At 61.8% G+C, this 22,090-nt stretch overlaps 1 protein-coding gene across 1 annotated transcript in view; it reads right to left on the reverse strand.

Moving 5' to 3' along the window:
• Window positions 1–21,704, reverse strand: part of LOC128828092 (cAMP-specific 3',5'-cyclic phosphodiesterase 4B-like) — a 148,999-nt gene extending 127,295 nt beyond the window's left edge. The window contains 3 exon segments of the mRNA XM_054012452.1: window positions 4,908–5,140; window positions 10,575–10,717; window positions 21,606–21,704. Of these exon segments, the coding sequence (XP_053868427.1) occupies window positions 4,908–5,140; window positions 10,575–10,616 (275 nt within the window). The 5' untranslated portion in view covers window positions 10,617–10,717; window positions 21,606–21,704.
• Window positions 21,705–22,090: the final 386 nt, after the last annotated feature.

Consider the following 22,090-nt stretch of genomic DNA (forward strand, 5'->3'; position numbering starts at 1 on the left):
GGATTTGAACCCAGAGCTCCTGCATCCAGCCCCACCCAACTGCCCCGGCTAGTTCCACTGCCCCAGGGAGCCCTTCCTCCTGGCCTGAGTGACGCGGCCTGGCAGCACGAGGCAGACGGAGGCGGCTCCCCCTCTCCCCCCGGCTTTCCTTGCCCTGGGCGGCCACAGAAAGGTCACCGCATCCTCTTGCAGCCCTGCTGCTCACGCGTCTGCTCCAGTCACTTCACTACCTGGGGGGGCCAATCCGATCCGCGGAGCAATCGAAAGCCACTTCCCTCGCCCACCAAGGCTCTGGGAGCCCTGGCAACTGGGCAAGGCAGGAATCCCCCCTTTCCACCAAGCCAGGGGCTCTTCCTGGGGGACTGCAGAGACTTGGCGGTTACACGGGGACAGAGGGGCTACGCGAGCTATGTAGCTGAGTGGCGTGAACACGCCCACACACACGCACACCCTGCCACACCGTGTGAAACTCACTCAGTGTGAGGTCACCAACTCAGCTCCGCAGGAGCAAACGCTCCCTGACCCTTTCGAGGGGAACCAGGGTGGCGGGGGTGGGGGGAGTTGCACTGAAAACCATGTGAAAGTCAAGCCCAAACGCATCCAGCCAGGAGACCCCAAACCCGGAAAAAATCATAGAGCCCTTAAAAAGCAAAACTGCTGGGGTTTCCCACGGCTTTAACGATTCCGTTTTGTTTCCTAGCCCTATTATTACGGTAGGAGCTAGAGGCTCTAACCAGGGGTCGAGGCCAGACACAGAGTGAGACGGGGCCCTCACCAGACAGTTATTAGGGTTATGACAAGTTTCAGAGTAACAGCCGTGTTAGTCTGTATCCGCAAAAAGAAGAACAGGAGTACTTGTGGCACCTTAGAGACTAACAAATTTATTAGAGCATAAGCTTTCGTGGACTACAGCCCACTTCTTCGGTAGATCCTAGCGGGCCCGGCACAGATATGCACATAGTAAGAGATTTACCCTGCCCTGCCCAGCTCACTGTTTAAATGGACAGGACAAAGGGTGTGAGGGGAAACCGAGGCACAGAGCAGGGAAGTGGCTGATTCAGGTCTCCCAGCAGGTCAGTGACACAGCCAAGAACAGAACCCAGCTCTCCGGGGCCCCAGTCCAGTCCCTGACCCACTAGATCACATCTTATCCCTTGCTTGCCTAGCTCTTCCCCAGCAAACCTGCCCCCAGCCTGTGCCAAGCAGGATTTTCCCAGCCCACACTTCCCATGGCAGCGTCCAGGATGTAGGAACAGAAACACACTTCAGCAGAGCATGATAGCGCCACCCCAGCTTCCCAGTCCTGGCCCCAGCCCCGGCCCCTGCCCCCGCGCGGCAGGGAAGATCTACGGCCGGCTGTGGGGAGTGATTAAAACCCACAAACCTGACACTCCCCCGGGGATCCTGCCAGAGGTGCCCATTTATCACCTTCCAGGCGCTTGGCAGAGTCTATCGCAAGGAAAGAAGGAAACTGCTCTGATTCACACTGCCCATCCCCAGGGCCAGGGCAGCACCACACTCACCCCATCGAGCCAGGCACTGCCCGTCCCCAGGGCAGCACCACACTCACCCCATCGAGCCAGGCACTGCCCGTCCCCAGGGCAGCACCACACTCGCCCCATCGAGCCAGGCACTGCCCGGAGCAAGGGCCAGCCCCGGCCCTGGAAAGCTTTCAGGCGACACAAACACAGGGTGGGAGGGGAAACTGAGGCAGCGAGTGAGGCAGGGATGTGCCTTAGTCACCCAGCAGGGAACAGAACCCAGGAGTCCTGCCTACAGGGCCAGCCCCTAAGCACCAGTGCACCCCCAGTGAGGCTGGGCTCAAAATCCCAGTGCCCAGGCGGGGAACTGCAGCACAGTGCCACCCGGCTGCCGCTGAGAGAGCTAGTCACGGAGCAAGGTCTTGACCCCAGCTCTCCTGAGGGCCCATAATCCTAGACCACCTGTCCTCTCTCCTGCCGTCTCCTCTCCAGGACAAGGACTGTGCCAGGCCCCCCCAGACAGCCTCATTCCCCCTGCCAGCCTACGGGCCCTGGCTCCCAGGGCCGCCAGCCACCTGAGTGCGAACGTGCCCAGCCCCCGAGCTGCTGCAGCCATCCCAGGGGGTGCAGGCATCGAGAGCTTTGCCAGGTTGTTATCTCCGGGAGCCGTGCGGGCGCCGATTCCTCGGGGACTCCAAAATTAGCAGCCAGGTCTCCGGAAGGGCCCAGCAGGTGTCCAGCTGGCTTGGAAATCTGGGCGGAGCTGCAGCCCGTGGCAAATCCAGCCCCGGCTGTGGATACTAAACCCTGGAAACCCGCCTTAGGTTCCTGGCCCCAGGTCACACAGAGTCTGTAGCCGAACCTGGATTAAACCCGCGTCTCCTGCGGCCCAGCCCGCCACCTCAGCCCCAGGCCCAGCCTCCCACCAGGGGGCATCCCGTGGCGGGGCTGCGGTTACATGCCAGCCACTGAAAACGGCCTGTCACGCAGAACTCACAGCGCTGAGGAATGGCTGCTCGAATGGCTTCTGCCGGTGACATTTTGCTGCTGAGATCTTGCCTATAATTCCCGAGCAGCACCTTGGGTCCAATTACCGCGCTCACGCTTAGCATAATGTTAACTCGGCTTAATTAGCCTGAGAGTTAACGCTGACAACCAACGGTGGTGCAGCTCCAGTAGTCACCTCCCAGGTTGGCAGCTGTCCCTCTAGCAAACAGACACACATCTCCACGGTCCAGCCAGCCCCGAGGCCAATCAGTCACATCCGCACTGGCAGCTCTTGTGAGCTCGAAACCCCGGGGGCTTTGCTTAAAGCCCCAGCTCCTGGAGTCATGTGAATGGGGGAGACTCGCAGCTTGCACTGAAAAAAGCAAAGTCCGTTTCTGGCCCTTTTGGCTGCAGAGAAAAGCTTGGAACGCTGCCCCTCATTAGAGCAATTGAATAACAGATGTTGTGGTTCGCTAGCGATTCCAAATGCTTTTTTTAAACTCTCGTTGCAGGTCGAACCGAAAAGGACATTTTTCTAAATTTTCAGTGAAGCAAAAAGTTGAAGACAATTGTTTCGGGTTGAACTAAACACTTTGTTTCTATTGGGACCCTGTGAAATGTTTGTGATTTATTTGTAATGAACAGGGAAAAAAATACTGAATCCAAATGTTATTTCAAACCAAGATTTCACTTTTGCTGAATGGGCCTGAGCCCCAGGAAATCCAGCTCCGAGGCCGGGGCTGAGCCCGGGGAAACACTGTCCAGGATCACGCCAGCAGTCGGGGCAGAGCTGGCGCCTTAACCACCCGAGCGCCCCTAGTTCCAAACTCTGGCATCACTTCCCACGAACTAGACCCAAACTCCCTTCTTCGTGGATAATCAGAAGCTCCTGCCTTTGGCATTATCCCCCCGCGTCCTCCCTCCAGCGCCCACCTCCCCACATTGTCACAGGCTGGTTAAACCAGCATTTTCTCTTTTTTTGGTCTTCTGTGGCAGAATTGGTGCTGAAGCCCTGGCCAGGGGCCCCGGGCTCCGAGAGGAACAGGCAGGGGATGCAACTGGTCTATCTGAGCTCATGACAAAAGCCCAGAGGTAACCAGCATGAACCGCAGCTCCCCCAGTGCGGGGGTGGGAACGCTGTTTGGTCGCTGGCCTGGGCCCCCGGGGGAGGTGAAATGACTGGAACAAACAGGGAACCTTGAAGGAGCAAGGACGTTGCTTCTCCAGTGTCAAAAGACGATTGATTCCCAGCTGACGAGTGGGGGGATCAGCGTTCAGCCGCCACCCACGGGTCAGACAAATCCCCACGGGGGGCTCAAAGCTAATCAGGCTTCCTAGGGCTGCGAGAGCTGTCTGGGGGCTCCCCCCAAACCCTGCTACAAATAAACACGCTTTGGCACAGCTCCTCCTGCCCGCGCCCGCCAGGAAGCAGCACTTACAGCATCCGTTGCGGTCCTTCCTTGCCCGGCACAATCGAGGGAGCAGGTCTGCCAGAGGTGGTGGGTTCTCCCAGCCTCAGGGAAGGAGATAAGGAGCCAAGCCCCTGCTGGTCTCTGTATGCCCCCCCCCGACTGGTCGTGGTGCCCACCCTGCTAAGGGAGTTGCCTCGGAGCCCCGAGATGCAGCCTGCATGGCCCTGCAGGGTGTAACTGTCTCCCAGCCCTGGGGTGAGGCCGACCCCGCCACAGGGCGCCGAGCGGCAGGGAAGGATTATGGGCCGGGATCCCCCGTGGGCAGGGGGGCAGGAAGAAGATAATGGTTTTAGGGAGATTTCCCAATAAATCTCCATTTGAGCTGAATAAACCACTTAGTGCAGCTGGGATGAGAACCAGATTAAATCACCACTAGCCCTGGATCTGAGAGACCCTCCCCCCGTGCTGCCCCTTCACCCCAGCGCCGGCCCCTTAGCCAAAGAAGGCTGGTCTGCAGGGCCCACCCTCGGCAGGCCACAAGCACTGCTGAGACCCGACTGCAGGGGGCGCTGTCGGGGGCTCGCCAGGGAACAAGGGCACCTCCACCTGGCTGCGCCACCTGCTGGCAGAGTGCAGGGCGCTGCCCTCAGACACGCAGCTTAGGACATGACCAGCCCTTCCCCTGGGTGTTTGCACACTCAGAGCACAACCAGCCCTTCCCCTGGGTGTTTGCACGCTCAAGGCACGATAACCAGCCCCCTGGGTGTTTGCACACTCAGAGCACAACCAGCCCTTCCCCTGGGTGTTTGCACACTCAGAGCACAACCAGCCCTTCCCCTGGGTGTTTGCACGCTCAAGGCACGATAACCAGCCCCCTGGGTGTTTGCAAACTCAGAGCACAACCAGCCCTTCCCCCAGTTGTTTGCATGCTAAGGGCGCAATAACCAGCCCCCTCACCCCCCGGCTGTGTGCCCACTCAGGGCACGATAACCAGCCCCTCCCCCAGTGTGATCCCCCCATGCCCTACCTGTCCGGCTCGGCGTGGGTGATGGCGATGCGGGGCGGGATGCGCAGGGGCAGGGTGGTTGGCCTCTGGACGCTGTCGGGCTCCGGTGATCGCGCCCGGTCCAGGGGTTTCCACGGTGGCACCTGCAGGCTGGAGGAGAGGCGGCGCCGGCCACGCCGCAGGTCCGCGCCCAGCATGCTGCCAGCGGTGTAGGAGCGGCTGCAGAGCCCGGGCTCCAGCAGGTCCTTGGGCTTCTGCCAATGAGAGCAGAGGGCGAGCGTCAGGGCAAGAGGCCAGAGCACCACCAGGCTGGCACGAGGGTGACCCATGACCTTTCCTCACCCTCAATCTCCTAGAGGGGATGGGCCCCTGCCCCATTCCCCACCCCCCTGAACCAGCCAGTCCCTGCCCTGGGGCCGGATGGGAGCCAGTGCCCCCCAGAGGTGACAGGCCCCGTGCCCCATTCCCTGCCCCCCGGAGCCAGCCAGTCCCTGCCCTGGGGCCGGATGGGAGCCCGCACCCCCCAGAGGTGACAGGCCCCCTATCCCATTCCCTGCCCCCTGGAGCCAGCCAGTCCCAGCCCTGGGGCCGGATGGGAGCCGGTGCCTCCCAGAGGGGACAGGCCCCGTGCCCCATTCCCTGCCCCCCTGAGCCAGCCAGTCCCTGCCCTGGGGCCGGATGGGAGCCGGTGCCTCCCAGAGGTGACAGGCCCCCTATCCCATTCCCTGCCCCCCTGAGCCAGCCAGTCCCTGCCCTGGGGCCGGATGGGAGCGGTGCCCCCCAGAGGTGACAGGCCCCGTGCCCCATTCCCTGCCCCCTGGAGCCAGCCAGTCCCTGCCCTGGGGCCGGATGGGAGCCCGCACCCCCCAGAGGTGACAGGCCCCCTATCCCATTCCCTGTCCCCTGGAGCCAGCCAGTCCCAGCCCTGGGGCCGGATGGGAGCCGGTGCCTCCCAGAGGGGACAGGCCCCGTGCCCCATTCCCTGCCCCCCTGAGCCAGCCAGTCCCAGCCCTGGGGCCGGATGGCAGCTGGCGCCCCCAGAGGGACAGGCCCCCTATCCCATTCCCTGCCCCCCGGAGCCAGCCAGTCCCTGCCCTGGGGCCGGATGGCAGCGGTGCCTCCCAGAGGGACAGGCCCCCTATCCCATTCCCTGCCCCCCGGAGCCAGCCAGTCCCAGCCCTGGGGCCGGATGGCAGCTGGCGCCCCCAGAGGGGACAGGCCCCCTATCCCATTCCCTGCCCCCCGGAGCCAGCCAGTCCCTGCCCTGGGGCCGGATGGCAGCTGGCGCCCCCAGAGGGACAGGCCCCTGCCCGTTGCCTTTGTGCTGTTGTTTACCAGCCCATCTCAGAGGTGGGTGGGGGGCGGCTGAAGCGGATGTTTATTCTCAGCATCGTCAGGCTGCGCTAATCAGCCCCCTGCCCCTCTCGACGGCGGGGGGGAGCTAAGGATAGAATCCGGTTCTCAGCTCGGCAGCTCACACAGCTGGATGGATCGGCCCCCGCTCGGAGCTGGAGGGGACACGGCCTCTGTGCCGAGCAACCTGGGCCTTGGAGCCAGTGAGAGGTGAAGCGGCTGGCTCAGGGGGCAGGGAATGGGGCAGGGGCCTATCCCCTCCAGGGGCCTTTCGCCTCCAGGGCATGACCTGGCTGGCTGGGGGTGGGGGTGGGGGGATGTGGTGTGGGGCCTGTCCCCTCTAGGGGGCGCTGGGTCCCATCCGGCCCCAGGGTGGGGACTAGCTGGCTCAGGGGGGCAGGGAATGGGGCGCGGGGCCTGTCCCCTCTAGGGGTCACCGACTCCCATCCGGCCCCAGGGCAGGGACTGGCTGGCTCCAGGGGGCGGGGAATGGGGCAGGGGCCTGTCCCCTCTGGGGCCATGTCTGGAAGGCAGAACTTGGTCCCGTGGGTGGGCCATGCTGGGTCGCAGGAAACGTGGTTGGCTCCAGCCCCCCAGCCTGGGTTCTATCCTGGCTCCGGGGGGCAGAGGGGTCTAGTGGGTTAGAGGGGGGCTGAGAGCCAGGACTCCTGGGTTCTGTCCTGGCTCTGGGGGGCAGAGGGGTCTAGTGGGTTAGAGGGGGGCTGAGAGCCAGGACTCCTGGGTTCTGTCCTGGCTCTGGGGGGCAGAGGGGTCTAGTGGGTTAGAGGGGGGCTGGGAGCCAAGACTCCTGGGTTCTGTCCTGGCTCTGGGGGGCAGAGGGGTCTAGTGGGTTGGGGCGGGGGAAGGACTCCTGGGTTCCCCTCCTGGCCCTCACAGGGAAGCCAGGCTGGGTACGATCGCTCTGCTGAAGTACTAATGCTGGTTATCATCACTCCGCCCTTGGAACACTCATCACCGAGCTCCCCTCCAGCCCTATCTGAACGCTCGGGTTTTAATTAGAAAATGTAATTAAACGGCAGAGAGACCCGGGGGAGGGAATTAGTGGAAAGAACTCATTCAACTGGGACCTGGGCGGGCATGGACGGGCAGCGCTGCCCTCTAGTGGGCAGAAAGGGAATCACAGCTCTCGGGTATCCCCAGACGCCCCCATCTCCGCAGCAGGGAACAGCTGTGTGTCCTAGTCCTTCCACCGCGAGCAGGGATTCCCCAGCAGCTCAGGCAGGGGGCGGGGCTCTGTCCCCCACCTCCCAGGAGATCCCAGCTGGGACATTGATGATTTCACCAGATCCCAAGGCCACAAACCGTCTGAGCTCCGTGACAGACCCACATGGCCCAAATCTGCAGCCAGAGCAACACAAACACTCCAAGGACAGAAACTGGGGAATCCCGCAGGCAAAGGGGGGGCTCCCCAGTTCCCACAGAAGGGGGAGGGAACAGAGCTAAAACCTGTCTCTTATCATTGCTACTATTACAATAGCTCTTTGACACCCCAGCTGAGATCAGGGCCCCCTCGCGCCAGGCGCTGCCCAGACCCCAGCCAAGATCAAGGTCCCGTTGGGCTGGGCGCTGCACAGACCCCGGCCGAGATCGAGGCCCCGTCGGGCCAGGCACTGCCCACACCCCGACCGAGATCAAGGCCCCGTTGGGTCGGGTGCTGCTCAGACCCCAACCGAGATCAGGGTCCGGTCGGGCCGGGCACTGCCCAGACCCAGCCGAGATCAAGGCCCCATTGGGTCGGGTGCTGCCCACACCCCAACCGAGATCAGGGTCCGGTCAGGCCGGGCACTGCCCAGACCCCGGCCGAGATCAAGGGCGCAGTAACAGGCCGGGAGTGGCGGATGTGAGACGCGGGAGGTGACTGTCCTGCTCGGGACGGCCCCAGCAGGAGCCCGGTGTCCCGTTCTGGCAAGCTGGGGAGAGCCCGGAGGAGAGCGGCCGGACTGAGCGAAGGTTCAGCCAACCTGCGCTGCGAGGAACGTTACAAACCCGGGGCCTGTTTGCGCCGGAGAGAAGCCTGAGGGGCCCTGAGAACCGGCCTCCCACGCGCAGGGCTGGGGGAGGGGTTGTTCTCCACGCCCACCGGGGCAGGACGAGGGGCAGGGGCTGTATCCGCAGCAGGGGGGGTTAGGTCCGGTATCAGGAATCCCAGGGTAGCTGAGCTCTGCAATAGGGTCCCCAGGGCGGCTGGGGCATCCCCCGTCTGTCACGGAGGGTTTAAGGGCGGCTGGACAAACCCCTGCCAGGGCTGGTCTGGGTTTGCTGGATCCTGCCTCAGCGGCGGGGGCTGGACTTGAGCTCCAGAGCCCCTCCCAGCCGGCATTTCTATGAGTCTATAGAAGGGGGAGTCCTGACTCCCAGCCCCTCTTGCTCTAGCCACTGGGTCACACTCCCCTCGCTGGGGATAGAACCCAGGAGTCCGGGCTCCCACATCCTTCCTCTCCTAGCAATACAGCACGGGCCATGGTAATGCAAAGCAACCTGCCTCCACCCTAGTCAGGCCAACGTTAGTGGGGGTCATGTAGCGCGATCAGAGCAGGCTGGGTTCCCGTGCCTCGCAGAGAGTTCAACGAACTCTGGGTTGTCTTGGAGCTGCGAGTGATCACCCTCAGCACACCCCAAACACAAACAGCTATGCACCCCGAATACAGCCAGCTACACACCCCAATGCACCCCGAACACAGCCAGCTACACACCCCAATGCACCCTGAACACAGCCAGCTGTGTGCCCCAATGCACCCCAAGTGCAGCCAGCTACACACCCCTGTGCACTCCGAGTGCAGCCAGCTACGCACCCCAATGCACCCCAAACGCAGCCAGCTAGGCACCCCAGTGCAGCCCGAACGCAGCCAGCTACGCACCCCAATGCAGCCCGAACGCAGCCAGCTATGCACCCCAATGCAGCCCGAACGCAGCCAGCTACACACCCCAATGCAGCCCGAACGCAGCCAGCTACACTCCCGAATTCTCCATTAGCCCCCGCCCCAGCTGCAGGTATCCCCAAGAGCCTGTACTGACAGGTGCAGCTGCACACTCCAGTCTGCCCAGTTACTGGCGTCTTTCTGCTCTCAGGGCAGCAGAGGGCGCCCCCGCACCACCTTCCCCTGCGTGCGCCCTCCCTCCACTGTCTCCAAGGCCAGTAGCTGCAAAGGGAACCTGCCAATGCACACGTGTGTGCCAATGTGCAAGGCTGTGCATGGCCAAGCATGCTTTCTGGTGCTAGTGCATGGCCACGCACGCTTCCTGGTGCTCAGGCAAAGCCACGCATGCTTCCCGGTGCTAGTGCAAGGCCGTGCCCGCTTCCCGGTGCTAGTGCAAGGCCACGCACACTTCCTGGTGCTCAGGCAAAGCCACGCATGCTTCCCGGTGCTAGTGCAAGGCCGTGCCCGCTTCCCGGTGCTAGTGCAAGGCCGTGCATGCTTCCTGGTGCTCAGGCAAAGCCACACACGCTTCCCGGTGCTAGTGCAAGGCCGTGCCCACTTCCTGGTGCTAGTGCAAGGCCGTGCCCTCTTCCTGGTGCTAGTGCAAGGCCGCGCACACTTCCCGGTGCTCAGGCAAAGCCACGCACGCTTCCCAGTGCTAGTGCGAGGCCGTGCCTGCTTATCAGTGCTGGTGCAAGGCCACGCACGCTTCCCGGTGCTAGTGCAAGACCGTGCCTGCTTCTTGCCACCAGTGCAACCTCACAGCTGAACACCAACAACCAAAGCACTCCCCTTCGGCGTAGGGGTGTCCAGGAGAGAGAACGGTGCAGGGGGGCCCCAGCTCAGGAGCCCCAGGGCTGCCTCACGGGGGGATAAGAGAGCCCAGGCCCGGCCAGTTTCAGCATTGGCTCGTGCCTGGGAGCCCTCGCTGCCCCGGGGTGCAGGGACACCCGCCCAGCGGGGGTGGCAGAGAAAGCCCCACCCACCAGCCTAGGGCCTTAACTACATCCTCCCCCTCCAGCTCGGGACCCCTCGGAGACTGCAGCTGGTGGCATTTACCTCCCCGCAGGCTCCCAGCCTGGGGGAGCCCCCGGAGGTGCCCACAGCCCTGGCCCTTGCCCTGGTGGGCATTGTCCACTTGCCTGTCAAGGGGGCTGGCTGGCTGGGACGGGGCCTTTCCCCTCTAGGGGGCGCCGGCTCTGATCTGGGGCCTGCTCAGTGCCTGTTGCCACCTTCTCACCCATTCGGTGCCCCTCCCGATGCCATGAGCACAAGGGGTCTCACCCCTCGTTGTAGGGGGCAACTCCCTGCCAGGCTGCACCACGCCAACAGGGACGCCGAATGGACAGGCCCCTGGTCCCCTGGATGAAGGGGACACCCCCGGTGCCGCTCTCACCTCGTCCGCCGTCACAGCCAGGACGCTCCGGCTCTTCTTCATGTCCCCGTCCAGCCGGGGGTCTCCTCTGCTCTCAGCCACGCGGCCCTAGGACGCAGGGCAAGGGCCGGAGTTAAACGCTGCTCTCGCTGGCTGCCGGGAGCCTGAAAGACAGTGACGGGGGGCATTAGATCCTGGCTGCCCCATCTCCCCGCACGATTTCCCAGCAACAGGGGCCCCCTGCAGCCAAGGCCCTTAGGACAGGATCCTGCCCCATCCCCTCCACATCCCCAGCCGCACCCAGCCCCCACTAGACCCCACTCCCCTCCCAGAGCTGGGAACAGAACCCAGGAGTCCTGACTCCCAGCGGTGAGGGGAGCGGGGCCAGACCCAGGACGTCACAGGACCAGCCCAGCCGCCCTCTGTCTGGTGTGTGCCCAATTCAGACCAACGTCTCTCTCCACGCCTGGGGACAGCCTCCCCAGGGGGCGAGTTCATGAGCTAACCACCCCGGCTCAGGAGAGGCCGGGCGGTAAAATTCATCCCAGAAATACCCTTGTGCAAAATGGGGCGGCAGGTTCACAACAGAGGGAGGGGAAGGGTTAGTTCACCCCAGCCGTGCCGCAGAGGACCCAGGGGAAGGGCTGGCAGGACGGGTTCTGTGTAACGTGGACACACCGTACATGTGAATGCTTGCACAGCCCCGCACACGTGAACCACCGGAACTGTCTGCACCATGCACACACATTTGCACGTCCCCTGTGCACAGCGTGCGTACTGAAGTTCCCCCACACCGCAGCAGCCCTGCGGACCGACACGCTTGCTGCAGCAGTGTTCAGATGCTGCAGGTGCTCCCGCGAGTCCCGGCTTCCTCCGGGCAGCCCAGGGAAATCCACCCCCTCCAATCCCAGCGCACAGAACGGGAGCCCCGGGCCCTTGGATGGGCAGGGGGGCCAGCCCCATGGGAATGGGTCTGGGCGGCGCCCGGCGCGACGGGCCCCTGATCTCGGCTGGGGTCTGGGTGGCGCCCAGCGCGACGGGGCCACAATCTCAGTTGGGGTCTGGGCAGCACCTGGGACAATGGGGCCTGATCTCGGTCGAGGTTTGGGCAGCGCCTGGCACGTCAGGGCCCTGATCTCAGCTGGAGTCTGGGCAACACCCGGCGCGAGGGGGCCCTGATCTCGGCTGGGGTCTGGGCAGCACCCGGCGCGACGAGGCCCTGATCTCGGCTGGGGTCTGGGCAGCACCTGGGACAATGGGGCCTGATCTCGGTCGAGGTTTGGGCAGCACCCGGCACGTCAGGGCCCTGATCTCAGCTGGGGTCTGGGCAGCACCCGGCGCGACGGGGCCCTGATCTCGGCTGGGGTCTGGGCAGCGCCCGGCGTGACGGGGCCCTGATCTTGGCTGGGGTCTGGGCAGCGCCCGGCGCGACGGGGCCCTGATCTCAGCTGGGGTCTGGGCAGCGCCCGGCGCGACGGGGCCCTGATCTCGGCTGGAGTCTGGGCAGCGCCCGGCGCGACGGGGCCCTGATCTCAGATGTGCTCTGTGCAGCTGTAGCATAATATCAATAATGAAGAACACCACGTGGCTCCCAAGAAGGGCTGAGATGGGACTGTGGGGAATTCTTGTCCCAGCCCCAGTCGAGGATCAGCTGGTTCTGGGGGTGGAGGAAGGCAAGGGAAGGATCTGTGCATGGGTGCGATTTCACTCTCAGCAGCGACCTTGCCAAGCAGGTCTCACCTGGCACTTGTTCATTCCTTACGGCTCTCACCTGCCTGGGGTTGTATTTAACCAGGACCCGCTGCCGGGAAGCGTCTGTCTCTCAATCGCCCGCCCGCCCGCCAGGGGAAAGCTGGCGAAAGCAGCAGCAGGCGAGGGCAGCCAGCTGCCTCTGAGCTGCCCTTCCAAGACGGGTGCAACTCTGCTGCAAGCCGGGGGCCCCCCAAACCCTGCCCCGGAGCCCCAGGAGCCTTCGCAACAGAGACCCACCCTCCGCTGGCAGCTCACGGACCTGTGGAGGCAGGGGCATCCCACTTGCCCCCCCCCCCCCGCCCCAGAGACAGGGGGCACCAGGATAGGGGTGTTCTCCTGGGAATAGCAGGGCAGGGCCCAGGGAGCAGTGCAGGATGGACCCTGGGAGAGCATTGGCAAGGCCGCCCCCTCCTGCAGCTCCTGCGCTTGTTTCTAACCCCCAGCAGGCCGGGACAGGCCTGCAAAGGGGCCCGTGGGCCTGGGGCTAACAGGGCAAGCCCAGAAGGGAGCCGCGTGGGCCCCGCGCTGAGCCGGGGGGGCGGGGAACCGCATCAGCATGGACTTCGGAGAGTCCTGCGGCTCGCCAGCCAGGGCCAGGGACTCCCCAGGGATGGACGTGCTGGAGCGAGAAGGGCGGGGCTGCAGGGAATAGGGGGCTCTGGGGCAGGCTAGGCGAGGAGGCCAAAGGAGGATGGGCTCAGGCTGTAGCTGCCCCTCTGGCCCCAACGCCAGCAAAGGGTCCGGACAATCGGCAGATTTGGGCTCCGTCAGACCAACCCCTCCCCCCCAGCCCGGGAGTCCCGGGGACATCACAGCAGCACCTAGAGGCTGTAGAACAGAGCCCTGAGCGCTGCAGAGACCCTGCCCGGCCCCAGAGAAATCAGGGATGGGAAGAGAAACAGGGGAAGGGACTGGCCTCGGTCCCACAGCGGCTCAGCGACAGAGCCAGGAATAGAAGCCAGGAGTCCTGAGTCCCCACCCTGCCAGCCCATTCTCCCGCCCCGGCTCTCTGCTGGCTACAAGACTCACACAGAGAAGCTTCTTCCCACCCAGGGGCCGTTCCGTGGGGCCAGGGGGGTGCAGGGGTAGGCAGGATCCCAGAGCGGCGCTGTCCACAGGAAACCCAAACGCCGTCTCTCCCGCTCTCCCTTATTTCAGCGCCATCGCTCTCAGCTGCCATTCTAGCTACAGCCATAAAACCAGCCCATGGCCCAGAGTTAGCGCCGAGCAGGGCAGGAGCGGGCCAAGGAGCCCTCGCGGAATCAATCCCCTGCATTAAGCAGCAGACTGAGGAGTTCTTTCCTGAATAATTAATTGTTTAACTCCCGGGGGAGGGGAAACAGCAGCGGAAGCACTGCGGTGACGCTGCTCAGCGGCGCAGGTCCGTCGTTCAAAGGATGGGCCGAGTTCGCAAAGAGCGCTCCGAGGGGCACAACCGAACCCGCTGCCCCAGGCACAGACCCTTGGCACTCAGGAGGATCTCAACTGGCAGCAGCAAGAGGTTGTTATCCTGCAGTGGCTCAGGAATGCCACACACACACCCAGGACTACCTGCCCTTCGAGTCACTCCACTGTCCGACAGCAGTAGTACACTGTTATACACACAGCCAGTGGGTAGCCCAGCGACACTGCAAAATGGAGCCCGCTGTAGGGCTGACACCGGAGAGCGGAGAGCCCCCTCGGAGCGCAGCCGTGCCAGGCCAGACAGCCCATCCGAGCGAGGCCAGCTAGCAGCCTTCATCTACCTCCTGAGTAGGCCACTTTACTACAGAACTGCCCCGCTGCACTCCCCAGGCCGCAGCCCCCGCTGGATCGGAGCCAGTGCCCCATGGCCCATTCCTTGGGGCCAGATCGGAGCCAGTCCCCACGCCCCTGAGCCAGCCAGTCCATGTGAAAGCGGTGGCCCCTCGCTCCTGGGAGTCTCTGCTGTTTCCCTGCCCGGGACCCATTCATGCCTCGCTGAGTGTGGAGGACGTCACCCCCCACTCAATGGGAAGCGGGCGGAGACCCTTTGAATTCACTGCGCCTGGGGGTCCCCGCAGGGCTGTCGGACGGGATCGGCTCCCGTCGCTCCTGACCTGGGCCGGCTACGTTCACGGAGGCTCGCTAGGGGGTTCATCTCCACCCTGACCCAGCAGGTCCCCCGCTCGCTCTGGCTCTGCCCGCCCCCAGCCAGCTCCCCATAAATCTGCTGACGCCTAAATATTTAGGCTGCACCAGGAGGGGCAGACGTCACGCCCACGGAAGGGAGCCAGGCTGGGGGGAGGAACAGAGCCCTTTCCTCTGCAGGAGACATGGCCATCTCTCTCACCAGGGTGGGCACGGCCCCCTTCAGCCCCAGGCAGGGGCTCACTGACCGGCAACGAGATCGACTGGCCCCTTGCCGCCAGTCCTAAATGCCAGGATTGCACAGGGGCAGCTGAGAGGCCCAGGGCTGGTTGGCCAAGAGTCCACCTGCCCCCCCTCCCCAAACATGGGTCCACCCTGCTGCCCCCCGCTATCCCTGCCCCTCCCCCGTACCGGTACAGGTCCATCCCTGCCCACTCCCACCCATCCCCCACTCTTGCAGCACGGGTCCACTCCCCCCCCCCCGATCCTGCAACATGGATCCATCCCAACTCCTCTCCACCTTCCAGCGCATGGGTCCTTCCCCGCCGGGATCCATCCCCCAGCAGCCAACACGAATGAGTGATTCCTTCTCCCCCGCCAGGCCTGCTCCACCTGGCCAGAAGCTGGGCCTGGCCCCTGCAGCCTACGGGGATCTCAACACGCGCGTAAGGGGCCGGCACTCCCCCCACGAGCCCCTAGAGGCCCCTGCGTTCACGCGGGGAGGGGGCTGGCGCCCAGAACACGAGCTCCGGAGGACTGTCGAACTGGGATGGGGCTGGAGCTGCGGGAAGAGACGGGGGCTCCCCATTTCCTACCACCGGGCCAGATCTGCAGCTGGTGCAGTGACAGGAGTCGACCTTCTCCACCCCGGCTATTGCGGAGAAGGATGGGCCGGTGGCTCGGGTGCCAGCTGGGAGGGGGGAGACACGAGTTCAATTCCTGGCGCTGCCACGGTGTCCCTCTGCATCCTTGGGTGCGTCTGTGAGGGTGCGTCCCCGTCATTGCCAGCTCAAGGAGCCAGAGCCGCGCTAGCTCTGCCCCAGCCCGCCTGCTGACAGTAGGGAGTGGAGTTGCAGCAGGAGGAGCGTGATCCCGTGGGAGACACTAGCCATGGACTCGAGGCAGCTGGCTCCTCCCGCGGCTACACTGCTGCTGTTAGCGTGCTGGCAGGATCAGACCTCACGTGGCTGCATCCCCTCGAGCTGGGAGTGACTGCGCAGATGCACCCTTATGCTCTCTGGCCCAGGCCCGCAAAGGTATTTAGGCTCCAATGGAAGCGAGGAGCCTAAGCACTTTAGAGGATCTGTGCCTCAGTTTCCTCATCTCGACAATGGGAGTAATAGCAGTGCCTGGCCTCCCAGGGGCACTGCGATGTTCAGTGTGTCAGAGCAGTGCCCAGATCCCACCATGACAGGAGCCAGCTAAGTACACTCAGGAAAATTCATCTGAACAAATGTGAATTTAAAGTGGATTCGTTAAACCACGTTAAATCTCTGCCTGGACACTCTCAGTCAGAATTAACGTGGCCTTAATTTGCTTTAGCTTCCAAAGTGAATTACGCTAAACCCAAATCAGACCACTTTCATTCTGAATGAGAGCGTCCACACAGGGGTTTAATGCAGTTTAACTAATTCACTTTAAAACTTCATTTGGATTAATTTGCCTGAGTATCCCTGTGTAGACAAATCCTAAAATAGAGAGGAGAGACACTAGGGGGATACAGAATAATCGACGGTCAACAGTTTCAATCTGTCCTCATCTACATTCCCTGTCCCCCAACATTAAGAATTCCTACCCAATGCTGCGGAGGAGGGAACAGATTGCAGGGGAGACGGGCGGGGGGGGGGAGGAATCCTGCACTGATGGATTACAGGGTTTCTATGCTGTAAATTGACTGAGATGGAAAGGAATCGACAAACTCTGCTGGGCGCTGGCGCTAGCTATGCATGGCTAGGGAAACACGTCTGATCATCTTACGTAGCACTGGTTTATCCCCCTCCCCGCCAGATAGTGCGAACACGGGGGGGGGGGGAATAATAATAATTGCCATATAAAGACCTTTGCAGCTTCTCCTTTCGGGCTACTTGCGCAGAGCTGGCTGGCTGCAGGAATGCTGTTTCTGGGGGGGTGTTTTCTTGGCTCCAGTGCCCCATGTGCCAACAGGAAACATGGCCTGATTGCTCCTGCGTGGGTGGCAGTGGGATTGAAAGCCGGGCTCCTCCCGAGCGTGGCTGGGGGGCTTGGCTGCTCTCTCTGGACAACCCAGCCAGGGTGATACTGTTGGTAGGAAATGCACGCTTGCCCCCGATGCAGAGACGGGCTCTGAAATTCAGCCTGCTGCAGAGGAAGCCACACAAGACCTAGGTGCCCTTTAAGTCTTGCCTAAAGGAACGAAGCAAGACTCAAGGGGTGTCTAGGCCCTGTGGGGTGAATTTAACCCTCACGGGCACAGAACCAATTGCACTAAAGCAACTGAACTTTTCCAAGTGTGCATTCAATGGGGGGAGAATCTAGACCTGCTCACTCCCCAGCAATCTACAAACACGGATACTGGAAAACCTGCCTTGCTGTCAGAGCCCTATGAAACACCATCTCACTAGTGCCAAGAGAAGGAGGACCGGGGACAGGATTAAGGTCTATAAGTACCTACTGGGAAGCAGAGGGAGATTTCCGATAACAGAGAGCTCTTCCATCCGGCAGATAAGAGGCAGAATGAGACCCAGTGGCCGGACACTGAAGCGAGACAAATTTGGACTGGAAACAAGAGGTGCATTTGTAACGGTACGAACCGAGGAACTGCCACGCTGGATCGGACCAGAGGTCCAGCTAAGGTCTGAACTACGTTGCAACATTAGGTTGCTGTACATCGACATGCGTCACCCTATTTGGGCACGTCTCTACACTCACATTTAGCTCCGGTCAGCGTAAGTGACACAGTAAAACTGCCTCCCTGAAAGGTGTGGAGCCGGGGCTGACCCACTGTGGTTGACGCAGTGCAAGTGTAGACACGGCACGACCTGTGTCAACCCTGAGAGTCCCCCAGCAGCTGTCCCACAATGCCCCATTCCCTGCCACAGCGACTGCCCTGCTCACAGTTTTAAACTCCTCCGCCCAGGGGTCAGAGTCAAAACCGGAAGGACCCCCCCACGCCCCTTTAAAGCCGCGTGTGTTTTTGAAACACCTTTTCCTGGTGACCCACCGTGGTGAGCACACCTGGCAGCTCTCCCTCGCTGCATGCAGCTGCCCACGCCGGCTCCAAGCACTAGACCCGCTCCTGGCGGGAGCAGAAAGGACGTGTTGGACCTCCTGGGCCTGTGGGGAGCAGAGGCTGGACAGGCCCAGTAATGGGCCTGCCGTAGAAATGTGGGCACCTAGGAGCAGATTGCCCGGGGGATGCGGGCAAAGGGGCAGGACAGTGAGCAGCAGCTATGCCGCGTGAAGGTGAAGGAACTTAGGCCAGGGAGAGCAACGATAGATCTGCGGCAGCCTCGCAGACCAGCCGCTTTTACAATGAACTGCTTGCCAGACCTGGTGGTGGAGCCCTCACCAGCGCCCCGCAGAGACCCTGGACCCCTCCCAGGAGCCCGAGACAGAGACCCCTGTCGTGAACAGCAAGGAGGAAGAAAAGGAGGGGGCCCGGCAAGAGGCAGTGGTGGGGTCCAGCCATGTCGTGAGCCCTCAGGACCTGTTTGAGACTCCACCAGTCTAGCCAGTCCCGCCAGGTGAGCGCATATGAGCCCAGGGTCGGAGAAGGGACCTTGGTAAGTGTGTCCATGCATTTTTCCTAGAAATTATTGCAAATACAGATGGCCCATCCCCACCTTAACAACACAAACTTGTCAGAGTTTGACTCCTACGAGAAGAGGTAGAGGTACAACAGTTGTCATCTGCTTTTCATTGCCCTGGAGGGCTTGGCAGGGTGGCCACGCGGAGGTCCCTTCCAGTTCTACGATTCTATCACAGGCCATATCCCTACCCCCACCACTCCACCCTAGGGACCAGCAAGGAAAGCTATAGCTTCACATACACCAGCCATGGTTCTCACAGGTCAGTGTACCTGTAGCCACACTGGACGACACTTGTGCACTCAAATGGACGTAAACGTTTACTCCTTTTCTTATTTTAAAGTTTCACAACATTAATTTATGTTAAAATGTATATAAACATCACCAGGGTGGTTTTTTGCCCATTGATTTTCTGCACTGGTTTTCCGCCGATCAATCAAGTTCTATTTTTGGAGAATCAAATTGTCTTTCTTAGTTCACGACACATATTGTAGAATGCAGAGCCGTAGACAAAGCAAACAGTGCTTGTAAATGTACAGCCAGCACCGCACAATTCTTAGCAACTCCCAGCGTTCCAGGTCCAGAGAAGAGTCCGGCGCAGAACGCAGCTGTGGTTGACAGTGAACGTGTTCTTTCCAAGCCTCCCTCTATGGCACAGCTCCCCGCTGGGCTCTCGTACGACCCCTTCTATCTGGCTGTTCAAACTCAGCAGACAGCTGCTCCACCTCCGCCCTGGTGCCAGCTTTTCCCCCTTGGCCTCGCAGACACTTCGCAGGACGCACCAGGCAGCTGTAATCGTGGGGATATATTTCTCACTGAGATCCAATCCAGTGAGTAAACACCGCCAGTGTCCCTTCAGGCTACCAAAAGCACAGTCAACTGTCATTCTGCCCTGCTGAGCCGGAAGTTGGATCATTCCTTGGTGCCGTTGAGGTGGCCAGGGGAGCAAGGGGTAGGATGGGTCCCCCAGGACCATTATTGGCATTTCAGTGGTAATATACTGGCCGAGAAAGTAGGTCTCCACTTGCAGCTCTCTGAACAGCCCTGTGTTCTTAAAGATGTGAGCGTCTTGTACATGCCCTGACCAGCCCACATGACACTGGTGAAGCATGCCCGGTGATCCACCAACACTCGCATAACCGTAGGAAAGTGGCCCTTTCTGTATGCAGATGCTGAAATAGGGATATGTGTGCCGTCGACTGCCCCACTGCAGTTCAGATTGCTGCAAAACCATCCACTCTGTCCTGCACATTGTCGAGAGTCACGGTCCTGCAGAGCAGGAGATGACAAATGGCCCCACACTCTTGCATGACAACAGTGGATTTTCCCACTCCAGAATGATTTCCCGCTGACCGGGAGCCATCCGGTATTGCAAGCTTTCACAGTGCAATCGTCACTCACTTCTCCGCTGTCAGTGCAGCTCTTATTCTGGAGTCCCTGTGCTGGAGGCCTGGGGCAAGCTTGGCACCCCGCTCTCCAGGAATGTGGCCTTTCACATCCGAAAGTTCTGTAGCTGCTGCTTGTCCTCCTTGCACCACAACGTGATCCCACCAGCCCGTGCTCCTTGCTTGGGCCCAGAAGTGAGACTCCACCATTTGCAGCTGCTCTGTGAATGCCACCAGCATCTCTGAATTGTTTTTTTGCTATGTCCGTCAGCAAACTGTCCTCAAAGAAATGGTCACGTCCCCTGGTATTCCCTGCGGGGCTACAAATACAGGAGAATTGTGCATCCTGTATTTGCAATGTTCATGAGAACAGCATAGAGCTCTGTGAGCTCCATGCTTCTGTCAGATGTGGTGGAGTCAGAAAAGTCCCACGCAGGCTTGTGGGATTTTTAATAAAAAGCACGAAAAATATGGTTTATGGGCGGCATTATGAGATGGAGAAAGTTGCATGCTGGGAACTTGACCCCTAGCTCCCAAAGATCACTGGGCAACTCAAGTCATTAACCCCTGCATGCTGCGAGGAATTTAATTTGCGCTGAATGGAGAGGAGAGCAAAATATGCTCTGTGCAGTGGTTTGGTGCTTTGTACCAGAATCCAGAGGCTGCAAGCCCCAGCTCCCAAATGGAACATGGCTTCACTTTGTGCTCTAATGAGGGATTCCTAACCCACCAGCTGAAACCACCAGAAGCCAGATGCTGGTCTCCGTAATGCTAGTATCTATCTGGATCCAGTATAAATGAGACCAGGGCTTCTGCTCCTCCTTAATCTCCTGGTCCCTTTTTTGCTTTGGCACGGCCAACGTGGTTCACGTTTGCTATGCAGCGCACGGTCTGCTCGCACGTTGGGAGGTAGGATGCCCTGCCTTGCAGGGGAGACTCCACCGAGCTGCTGGAGGAGGAAAAATAGGGGCTTTTTCAGCACCGCATCAACACCGCCATGGCAGGTGGGGAGCAGCGCAGGCCCCAGACCTATGGGGAATGCCTGATGAGGATTGACAGCCATGGGGTGATTGGAGTTCATCAATCCAGCCAGCCGGTCTCTGTGGCAGCCTTACGGAGAGGGCGGAATCCACCGTGAATGCAAAATAAAAACAAACAACCAGGAATATGCCCCCCCCCGCCCCCACTGAGAAATGGAGCGGGACCACGGCCACGGTGAACACAACCAAGGGAGAGGTGTGTGATGTGCACACCCAGCCCTAAAGCCCGGGGTGGGGTGGAGGGAGAGCGAAGGGCCATGCTGCAGATACTAAAGGGAGTGCCCAGTGCAGAGCCTCTGTGCTCAGAAAAGCATCAGGCACAGGGCAAAATACTGTGCCCTGTGCATTGCAACCCCTCTAGCTAACTGTGCCCATGGCTGGCAGCCTCACACACGCCCGCAGCAGCTGACTGTCAGCCCCCCACCAAATCTGACTGTCCCTACGGATCGCAGCCCCCCACCCCATCTGACTGTCCCTATGGATCGCAGCCCCCCACCCCATCTGACTGTCCCTATGGATTACACACACACGCAGCAGCTGACTGTCAGCCCCCCCCCCACACACACACAAACAGAGCTGACTGTCCCTATGGATTTCACACACACACACACACACAAACACACACACTCACAACTGTCCCTATGGATCACACACACACAAAGTCCCTATGGATTTCTCACACACACACAGCTGACAGTCCCTATGGATCACACACACACACACACCCCCAGCTGACTCACACACGCTCCGGGAGGCTGCGGTCCCGGCAGCCGAGCGCTCCCCGCACCTCCCCTCCGGGACCCGCCTTGCCCCGCTCCCCTCCCTGCCGGCGGCGCCCCCAGCCCGTGTGTCCCGGCCCGGCCCGGCCCGGCGGGGATGCGAAGGCGGCGCCCCAGGACGCGGGGAGAAAACGGGGCGTCGAGCGGCTCCGGGCAGGGGGCTGCCGGGGGGCAGGGGCCCGCGGCATCCCGCGGCGCTTACCTCGCTAGGAGCGGCTCCCCGGCTGCGCGTCCCCACGGCCGGCCAGCTCCGCTGCTGCGCCCCCGGCCGGCGGAGTAGCCCAGCCCCAGCCGCTCGCCCTTTGTTTGCGGCCGGGGGCCGAGCCGGCGACGGGAGCGGGGCTGGGCAGCTGGCCGCCGGCCGGGGTGGCGGGGGGCTGGCGGAGGGGAGGGCTGGGGCAGGTCCCTCCCCCCCCCCCCCCCCCGCGCGGCGCATGAATGGAGACGGGCGCGCAGATTCCGGCGCGGGGGGAGCGCAGCGAGCGCGGGCGGCTGCTCCCCTCTGCAGGCGGCGGGGATTGTCCCCGGGGCGAGCAACCGGCCGGGCGCAGCGCCGGGGTTCCCGGGGGCTCGGCCCCCCAGCAGGGCGCAACGACGGCGAGCTGGCAAGGGACCCCCGGGCCAGGCCGGGCCCTCTGCCACGGGACCCCCCCGCCAAGGGACCCCCCCTCCGCCCAGGGACCCCCG

The sequence above is a fragment of the Malaclemys terrapin genome, chromosome 23 (genome assembly GCF_027887155.1).
Source record: "Malaclemys terrapin pileata isolate rMalTer1 chromosome 23, rMalTer1.hap1, whole genome shotgun sequence".
NCBI lineage: Eukaryota > Metazoa > Chordata > Testudines > Emydidae > Malaclemys > Malaclemys terrapin.